Source organism: Lotus japonicus, chromosome 1, assembly GCF_012489685.1.
Source record: "Lotus japonicus ecotype B-129 chromosome 1, LjGifu_v1.2".
Classification (NCBI taxonomy): Eukaryota; Viridiplantae; Streptophyta; class Magnoliopsida; order Fabales; family Fabaceae; genus Lotus; species Lotus japonicus.
In genome coordinates, this window is record NC_080041.1 from 65425492 (window position 1) to 65436342 (window position 10851).

The following is a 10851-nucleotide window of genomic DNA, read 5'->3' on the forward strand; positions in this document are numbered from 1 at the left end:
CTCTTAATTTTAAACCTTATCTATTCAGAAGTTGAATTTAACACTGATACATAATAATAAATACTAAAAATTATAATTCCAAAATCCACATCACCTCTGAATCAATATTTTCAAACAGATTTTCATATTTTTAATTTATTTTAACTAAAAACAATTCTATTCTATTTTCTCTCTATAAAACAAGGAAAAACCCTATTTTTAATCAATAAAACCTAAAATAATTCAAATAATAATTTTTTTCTCCAAAATAATTAAAATAACTCTAACCATAATTATTTTCATTTTATTAAAGTATATTCAAATAGTATATTCATATAGTATATTCATAGAGTAATAACCCAAACAAATAGTTTTCCCTAAGGGAAATATGTGTGCATTACATCACAGCAATTCAGATAAAAAATATTTGTTTCACCAATAAACCAAAAACCTCTAAAATTAAATATATAAATAAATAAATTTATGTCAAGCCAAGACAAATAATTTATAATTACTTAATAAAATATATAATTACTAAAGTACTCTTGAACTAAAATTAAGGTTTTACAAGGTTCAACTCACAGGTACACCACCCACCTGCTGGTTTATCTTAGACGACACCTTAACTACCTTCTCAAATTCTCAACCTATGACTAAAAAATATTCACCATTGGTTTCAAAACATGCTTTCAATGCGTTTGTGTACACATTTTTTTTTACATCGGAAAGATAAATTGTACCTGTCAGGAATCTATCCCTGAACCTCCCCTACCCAACCCATATGTCCCCCAAGTCCTACCACTTGAGCTATACACATTTAAATTAAGTGTTGATGTTAACAAACACTAATCACATAAGAAATTTTTTCAAAAGCTTATTTGTGAGGCTTATAAAAACAAGGTCAAACGAGTTTATGGATCGGTTTGATAACACAATTTTTTTTAAACTGAAAAATTTAAAAACTTGAGTAATTATAGTTTCACACCTCATTTTTTATGTGTAGAGAGGTGGAAGAAGGGAGAGATAGGAAGAAAGGAGAGATAAAATAAAGATGTGATAGATGATTTGATTGATAAAGAAGAGAGAAATAGATAGAAAATAAAAATGGAAAATGGGTAGAGGTGTGTATTATCATAACTCTAAAAACTTGTTTGTTTGGGAAAACTGTTTTCAAAACAACCAGTTCTCAATTTCAGTTTTTAAAATTAAAATACCAGAACAGATAAAGATAAAAGATGTTTTCTGTTTCAAGTTTTGATTACAATTTTTTAAATATTGGAAAATATCTAATTTGAACACTTTATTCTTGAAAAACATATTCTAAAAATAGTTTTAAGTACAGTTTTTGTAAACTGCAATCAAACAGACCCTATTCAGACCATATATGTAAGTATAATCACCTACTCATAAGATAATCACAAAAACTAGTCAAAATTAGCTCATAAAAAACTAACTTGTATATGTCATAAACTATTTTCATAAACTTATCCAAACACTTTTATGCTATTAGATGGACTCAAATAACAAAACACACCCATAACTACTAATCTTTTTTTTTTTGACATACCCATAACTAATAATCTTGAAACCGTAGTTAGGTGAGATAGCTAGTGAACTTGTGATTTATGATATCCAGAATTGTAAATCCACTCGTATTCCTATTTTCCCACATTTCACTAGCAACATCAACTATACGTATATCTTGTTTCCTTAGCTTTTTCCTTTTCCATAACACTCTGTTTTAAGGGACTTTGAATCGAGAGAGTTGTCAGAGAGTTAGGGAGAAGAGAGGTCATCTAGTCTTGTTTGATAGCAAGCCCTGTAGCGCAGAGAGAAGAGGCAAAGTGTCTAACACCACCTTTTTCTGGTCTCCATTTTTTAGAAGAAAGGTGGGAGAGTGTGGTTATTTTTAAAAATTTACACTAGTGCCCTCAATAAACCTTAATCTATCATTTTAATATAGTGTAAAAATGTATTTTTATACAAAAGTAATCTTCTCTCTTTCCCCTTTTTACCCAACCAGACAAGAGAAGAGAGTATCTACATCATTATTTCTCTTCTCTCCTATTTTTATTATACCAATCAACCTACAAAATCTACTCCCTTAATCACCTCTTTCTATCTACTCATATTCTCTCTTCTCTCCTCTCATTCTCTCTTCTCTCCTTAAACCAAACAAAGCATAAATCTTCTGCTGATATGGAAGTCTGCAAAACAAGCACTATAGGTGGCCTCCTTTCAACAGCAGTAACATAAAGGAGGAACAATAACGGATCTTCCTCGGTAACCAGTGCAATTAAAATTAATAATTGCAGGGTGCAACTTAATTGGATGAGGTAGCGGGTGCACTTGCAAGTTTAACTGCAGTAGCAGTGTATGATAATGTACACTTTAACTGCAGTAGCAGTGTATGATAATGTACACTTAAAATACTACCACAGAATAATCACCAATCAAGAATATAAGCGAAACTGAAGTATCACCCCAGTTTAACCACAAGTTGACTATATTACTTTCATACGCTATGTTCCTATAAATTAAGGACAGCTGTATTAACCTGTTTGGTAAGATATGCTTCATATATTTCCACAACAAGACGAGGATTACTGTCCACCAGATCCTGATAATCTTCATGTGCAGCGAGGCCTGCCATGTTGTCATTGATAATAAATTCCAAGGCTGCATCTTGCAATTGGTTTGCATTATGTTGGTTTGCAAAGGAATATAATGCAAGAGCTTTCTCCCAATTCAGTTTGCTGATCAAGTACTTCTCACAGAATGTTTTAAGATGATTCACCTGATACTTTTCTGCCAAAGCTAATAGGTTACAGGCCATTTGGCTATCAAGGGATGATGCTATTGCTTCAGCAGTGTATAAATAGTTAACAAAAGAACAAAGAGTATCATATGATATATCAGTAATCCTGATGGTGCCACTCCGGCTTTCTTCCATGTCATTTTCAAGCATGGCTCTAAAAACTGGAGAGCGGCTAACCTATTCAATGTCATAAGATATTATTAGTTATGAACAGCCAAATAAAGTAGAAATCATAATAACATGATAGAGTACACTAATATAGTAAATTGCATCATGGATTCAACCTTATTTGTCCATTATACATCCTATGATCCTAACAACAGCAGACAGCAAAATAGAGAGTACCATGTTAAACTTTGATTACTGATTTACATGCAGGGATTAAGTCCAAGAAAGACTTCATGTATTATTGATCACAAGAATGTGGAGTCTGATCTGGTTACAGCACAAGAGTAAACTCATAGGCAATTAGGCATGGTAGTCAAAATCAGGACTTTAATCGCATAATCATACGAAACGATTATGCAATCAGTGACCCCCTGAGCGATTAAAATCACACCCAATATCACTTTCAGCAATAATCTGAGCTTAATCAGGGTTTTTGGAGGATCCAGATCTTCCTGGGTTTGACCTGTTTTGTGAGAAACTCATTCAGATAAAAACTAAAAAACCCTAAGATCGGGACCATCTCACCTTGTCCAGCAGCGATCCACGACAACGAGCACCTGCGACAGCGGCGGCTGCGACTGCAACGGTAATGGCTGCGACGGCGGCCACGACGACCATTTCTGAGTTTTTTTATCTTGCCCCCTTTTCTCAGTTCCGTCCTCTCAGTCACAGATCTTCAGTTCTATCTTTCTGGACCTCGCACATAGCGAGAGTTTTATAGCACCTAGTTGGCCTATTTTTTATAAAAGTTCTGAGTATAATTTTATTTTTGTTTTTAGTTATTTAAATAAATTTTAATTATTGTTATTATATATATATATAAATTTATATGCACATAAATAAATAAATAGCAAATTTACTAAATCTAAGGATTACGCAATTTAAGATTAATTTCCCCCTCTCCGACTAAGGTCATTGCCCTGATTTTGAGTACTATGCTCATAGGCCCTTGTCAAGGATTTCTCAAAGAAAATTGGAAAAACATAAAGGAAGTGTATGCTCCACCTAATAGTCTTAAAACCTAAGGGCCTATTTAGTTTGTGAAAACAATTCCTTTTTATATTTCTGTTTTCACTAATAAAAACAGAATGTGGTTAGCCAAACTAAACAAACACTTGTATGATCCAAGTTATCAAACAGAATAAAATAGATTCCTAATAAAGCATTCAGGAGCATACTTATGGATTGATCTTTATTGTCAGGCGTCAGCACATTATAATCATTTATTCCTGAGAGAAGAGAATATAGTTCTGAATTAATCTTTTTCAGTGGCAAACTTGGTAGAAGGGAGAACAGGGAGGTGGAAAATTGAGGAGTGACGTATGTTTTTCCAAATACCTCACCCATATTCCTTTCTCCCAAATATACCTTTATCTTGGTGCAAATTATCTATAAGCATTATTATACTACAGAAGAGAAGGAGTAATATCCCAAATTAGTTCTTAACATTTACCACCAACTTCAAATTGGTCCTTGAGCTGAAGAATAAACTTTAAGAACACTATTGAAATCAATATAATATAACTCAGAACGGTTATCAACTCGCTCAAAGTACTTAGTCAATGAGTCACTAGTTGAACCAACTATTATTAATGATATATAAGTATATATAATAAATAGGGCTAGATTGCATTGTTCAACATGCGTATCCTGGTGGTTAAAGCTGTGCTTTATATAGCAAAGAACCTGTGTTTGACACCTTCTAGGTATTTTTTCAAATTCGTTGTTAATTTACTTTACAAACAACTATCAGCATGTTTAAATTCACTTTTCATCCTCCAAGAATCACAGCTCACTTCATAAAAGCTGCTCCTAAATCCTAATAGATTCTTCCAGAATCACCTCTTCCCCAAAGCCCTAAACACAAAAACCTAACCGGTTTCCGAATACGCACTATATATTAACATAAGTAATATATGTATTAAACAGATGTGGGGTCATAGTGTTTACAACCTAGTGCTGCACATGTCACAGGGTTCGAAACCTCATTCGGCCGCATTTGGGATTTTTCCCCAGTTAGTGCAGCGGGTAATCTACTGGTCTGGATTCTCGGACGAAACTCGGTCCGGTTTCACTGCATATCCGATCCATACCTTTGACCAGAACAGCCAAGGATTTGGCTTCCGGTCCAACCGGACAATCCAGTTTCATAACTACTATTCAAATATAGGCTGTTGTGAACTAATTTTGGGGTTCTATTGAAGTAAAATAACATCAATCCGCCGCATAACTAATTTCCTAAAAGCAAACATTTAAACTAATAACTTTCACCAGCATGATATTCAGTGTTATCAAATGGCGGCTCATCGCGGGTTTTTGCCTCTCCACCTTGGCTGATATCCCGCCATAATCCACCATCATTATTTGTCAAATGTGGCGGGTTTTTGGCTCTACGCCATAGTCCATCACTAACAACATTGATGATGTTATTGTTAGCAAACTACTCAAGCTCAAAAACCTAGGAGCTCCAGCTAACAGTAAGAGTAACTCATCATTTCAATTCATGAAAAATGAGATCAGAGAAAACAATATTTTGGGCCAAGAACATAAAATAATTTTCCATATCAGTCCTTACACTACAAAAATACAAAAAAAGCCATGTGAACTAGGGTTTAGTCCTCATGGAACAAAAAATCTAAATTTCCTAAATTTATGCGATAAAATTATCAATTTCATGATCCGATTTGCTCATAACACGCTAAATTACACAATTTACTTACACAACAAACAATGCCCCCCACATGTAAATTCTTCATCTATATTGAAAAACAAAGGGAAACAAACACAGAGAGAAAAGATGAATGGGGTGTATACTAACCAGAACAGCCTTGTGAGCGGGAACAGGGCGAGAGGCAGCGTCAGCGGAAGCAACAAGGATGACATCGGTGGTGGAGGAAGGAGCGCCGATGGGGGAAGCGAGTGCGAGGAAGGAGGATTTCGCCTTCAATTCTTCGATCTGCTCCTTCATCTCCTGCTCCGTCTCGTTGGCCTCCTCGTAGCACTCCTTGCAGGTTCCGGCGTCGTCGTTTGGGTCGTACTCATCATTGCAGGAAACGCACCGCGCCATGAAATGGAAGTGGTGGTCGTCGGAGTCGGAATCGCTGCCACTCAGCAACACCGGCGGCGCTTACATCATCGGGACACGCCGCGGAGGCATTTTGCTTCAGGCTGTCTTTTTCTTGTGTTTTGTGACACTGTCTAACGGGAACTGAGCTTTATATAAAGCCCTATTTTTTGAAAAAGGAAAGAAAAAAAGGTCTTCATTTTATACATAAAAAAAATCCACAATTTTATCTAAACTAAAAATACTTTTGTAACAAAGAAAATAAAATAGTTTTAATGAGTTGTTTATGTAAAACTTTTTATGTTACAATTTGTTATCGTAATGAATTAGAGATTTCAAACACTTTCGCTTGTGAGAAAAAGAGAGAACATGTCTTATTGAATGGAGAGTCTAGCCTTTTATATTGGAGTTAAATCCTAATCCTACGTTATTACATCATGGGCCTTACAATTGTCTAATAGGCTCATCCGTCATCAAGTCTGGCTCAAATACTACATGTTACCCAGATCTTAAGGGAACTCGCCCCATTATCTGAAGACCATGCAAGGCTGGGGCACTAGCTTTAGGATGTAGAGCCCTAGCCAGTCAAGTCTGAAGCATGAAGATGCATATGAAGTGTGTCTTTATCTAAGCTCGTTGAGTCCTCTTGGTGGTCTTTGGTGTTGGCCAATGGGCTCCCCTTGTCTCCCCAACAGTGGTTCCAAGAGCCTACGATTTGATGGATATCACATTTTGAGTGTGCTCTATGGTTATAGTAGTCTCTAATCCTCCACACTAGAAAAGAAGTATAATATTTTGAAGGTGTTGAAGAAGAGTGTTATTGTGGAAGTGCTATTTAGAAAGGTTCTGATTATGAATTGCTTGGTATTTAAGCGTGTCTATTGTGACCTACCTCCTTTTCCTGGAAACCTATCTGGTGCACGGTTTACAATATGCATACAATTGCTACGTCTTATTCAAGTTCTATGAAGTTTAACATAGAGAAGTTTGATGGAAGAATCAACTTTGACTTGTGGAAAACACAAGTAAAGGATGTGCTGATACAATCAGGATTACATAAACCGTTGAATGGAAATACTTCCAAGATGGATGCCGATAAGTGGAGGAACTGGATTTGAGATCTGCAAGTGCAATTCGTTTGTATTACCCCCCAACAAGAATATTGAGAATTCAAGTGTGACCTGAAGTCTCACATTGGTTAAGAATGCGCGAGATGAAGACTTTAAAAGAGGTATGACCCATAAATTTCAATGCCTTAAGTTTTTGGTTAAAGATTTGGCGTCAGGTTATTTTGGTGGTCTTCGGTGTTGGTCAATGGGCTCCCTTATCTCCCCAACAAGTGGTATCAGAGTCGATGATGGCTGGTGTAGTCATGGTTACGACTTCTTGTGTCGACAATCTTTCTAGCAATGTGGCTAGGCGGCGTGTCTCGTTGACATGGTGAAACGAACAATAGTGCAAGTGTGGATAGCTTTCGCGGAGGGGGAGCATGATAATTTAGTGGTAACTCACACTTGAGGGGGAAAATGTTGAGAATTCAGCTGTCACATTAGTTAAGAATGGGTGAGGTACTCAATGCTTTAAGGTTTTTGGTAAAAATGTGACATCAGGTTCTCTTGGTAGTCTTCAGTGTTAGCCCATAGACTCCCATATCTCCCCCACATTCGGCCTATAATCTAAAGACCCAGCAAGGTTGGGGCACCAACTTTAGGACGTGGCTCCCTAGACATCAAATATGAAGCATGAAGAGGAAGTGTGTATTTATTTACGCTCGCAAAGTTTCACTTCTTTTCTCACAAGTTGTGACGCCTGGCGTCCTAAACTGTCCACAATGTGTATTAATTATAACTTATTTATAAGTTTTTTAACTAACTCCTTTGACTTGTTTAAACTCGATGAATGAGCAATCAATTTTTTTAGAACAAGCTCAATAGCTCATGGAATATTTTTACAATAGAATGTAAGAGAAATGCTAGGAATTATGAACATGAAGTATTTTCAATGAATAATAGCAATAAATGTTTAGTGGTATCATAGAATAAGTATTTATTATTGAAGTACAATGCACACATTATTGTTGAATGGGTTAATCCACCAAGATCAATGAAGTATCTTTTCAAGTGTGTTAACAAAGATCATGATCATGTAACATCAAGTTGCCTATAAAATAAATTGAAACATCAAGCTTCTAAGATTCTGCACGACAACAAAATAAATATGATATTGTTAATGAGATACATCTCTATCATGATTGCATGTACTATTCCCGATTTTTTACTCTTTAGTTGTGTACTTATTACATGAAAAGCTATTGTTGTTTATAGGGAATTGATTGACATTTTTTTTAATAAAGAAAAAAAATAAAATATTTGTCAAAATAAAGTAAATTGATTTACTTAAAAAGTATTTGTTAAAATGGTGTAGTTTTTCCCATGTGGGATTTAACCTGGATGGGGTATACATTAATGCACGACAACAATCCCCTTTCGTTCTTCCTTTTCCATTTCCACCAAATTTCTCTTCTTCATTTGTCTTGATTTCGAGATCCTGCGACTACAATTTTTGTAGCTTCTGGCCTCTCCTTTTGATCCTCCAGCATTCGTAGTTAGGCTAGGTGGAGGGCGTTTCTACCAGGGCTTCTTAGTGGGGCTCTCTGATTCATTTCCTTGAGGTTGTGTTCGTCGTCACCGGCGAGCCTTTCCATCATTGTCTCAGGCTTTCTCGCACGTCGGACCATTTGATATCTGCTCAGATCTGAGGTTGTTACTGCAGGTTTGAAGGTGGTCAAGTATCCATTGACACTACTGGTTACTGTTGGTGGTTGCTCTTTTCCATAGTTGAGAAGAATTACTTTTCAATGTTATTATATATATTGCTTAAAAAAAATTATAATTAAATTCCACATACCTTCAAAAAAATATTAACACTAGGCAGAAAATACATATTATAGGGCATATTTGAAAGCACTTAATAGTTTTAAAAAGTACATAAATATTTTAAAGCACTTTTCAGAAGAGCGATTTAATATATATTACGATTAATAAGAGCTTATGCAAACCGTTTATAAAAAATAGTAGCTTATTTTCAATACATTTTTTAAATAACTTATGATTAAACACTTCTCTTATAAACGCTTAGGATCATGGGTTGTGTCCCAAACAGGACCTACATTTACAACGCTTTCAAGTAGAAAGCGCTAATCGTCGCTAATTCGAAAAAATAACAAAAAGCCGATTCTCATTTTTGTTTTCCATTTCCCCCTGGTATCGTGAATTCGTGTTCTTCCCTCGTGTTTCAGGGAAGGGGCCTCAAAACCTTGATTCTATCTCTGCGATTCCTTTCGAGATTCAGAGGGTGGGATCTGTTGCGGGTTCGCGAATCGGACGATGCCTCGCGCCGCTCCTCCTCCTGCGGCGGCGACTCCGAGTTCGAGCGGTGCTGGAGACCCCGAGCACCAGCATGAGCATTTGCAGCGCCATCACTTTCTTCCGTGACTGCGCTATCACCAGAATAACTTAGGGTTCACGAGCTTCGGTCTTCCACTGTATCTATCGCTGCTGGAGCAATCATCACCGGTAATCTGCTGATTTATATCTATGTAATGCTAATCATTTGTGACTCGGCTCAAAAATCAGTTTAACTTTTGAGCTGAATTGAACTGCACCCTTAATTGTAATTACCATGTTAATAAGCTCCCTGAATCTAATATTTTAGTTAATTCTCCAAAGCAATCAGGAGAAGGAAACTAAAATCAATGTTTACAGATTTTGAGCTTCATTCTAATATATATATGTTTTACATCCAGAACTTGAAAAATAATAAATGAAAAAAAATTCAGGCTTTACTTTATTGACTTGTCCTTAATTTCATGTAAACCTTCTTGGTTTTTGTTGTTTGAATATATGAATCTATTTGCTTTCACACTGTGTACTCTAAGCAGGCAAATTGTCTTTGAAATATGATGCTTTTGACTTTATGCCCTGATTGTTGTCTGTTTAATATTTGTTTGAGCTAACTGAGTATGTTAGACTTGGCAGTTGGCAGGCTGTTAATCTGGGAAGATTGCCACTCTGAACCTTCATCATCTCCTTTCCCTCAACATATTGTTCTGACTTCTAATTTTCCCTACCGAGATGGGGAAGGATGCTAGTTTCCGGAATCAGGAGGAGGATAGAGTCTGTTCATTGATTAATAAAACGGTGGAGAATAATTCAGTCAATATCACTGGTGAAGGGTTGGTTCTTTCTTTTCTTCTCTTTTTCCTCATTCATCAGGTCCTAATTTCCAGCGCTTTCTTTGTCATTCTCATCTCACTTAGTTATGTTATCCAGGAAACTTGGACCGTTGGACGGGCAGCATTTTTAGGAAATCATCAGTGGATTCTTTTTAACAAATCCACTAGATGTATGTAGTTGATCGTTTGCTTCAAGTGTTATATGGAGTTCTATAATCTGTTCTTGTGAAGAATGCATGAACTGTTTGTGATGAGTGTCATGGTTTCTTTTTGACCTTTGGTAGTAAGGCAAAGAAATAATTGTAAAATCTTGCCTCCATTTATAATACCTATTTTATATTAAAATTGTTATAATGTAATGACTGTTGTGGTCACAATGAATGCTAATTAATATTGTCATGAACCAATTATTCCAAAATCTTTAAGCTGTTGGGTGAAGACACATGAATAAATATTCTTTGGATGGTTCAATGCTTGAAGTAGATGAACTTCATTTTAATTTCTCTTTATTGGTGTGTTCTTTTTAGGTATGTACAGTGTTGCATCACCAATTTTCAGCTGGAATGCAGGTTTGTGATTTTCATTATG

General features: G+C 35.8%; 1 protein-coding gene across 1 annotated transcript; it reads right to left on the reverse strand.

Moving 5' to 3' along the window:
* Positions 1 to 2281: 2281 nt before the first annotated feature.
* Positions 2282 to 6163, reverse strand: LOC130739332 (BTB/POZ domain-containing protein At4g08455). Its single transcript, XM_057591606.1, has 2 exons — positions 5784 to 6163; positions 2282 to 2974 (listed from the first exon to the last, which is right to left on the reverse strand). The coding sequence occupies exons 1-2, from the start codon at positions 6030 to 6032 to the stop codon at positions 2510 to 2512; spliced, it is 714 nt and encodes a 237-aa protein (XP_057447589.1). The 5' UTR covers positions 6033 to 6163; the 3' UTR covers positions 2282 to 2509.
* Positions 6164 to 10851: the final 4688 nt, after the last annotated feature.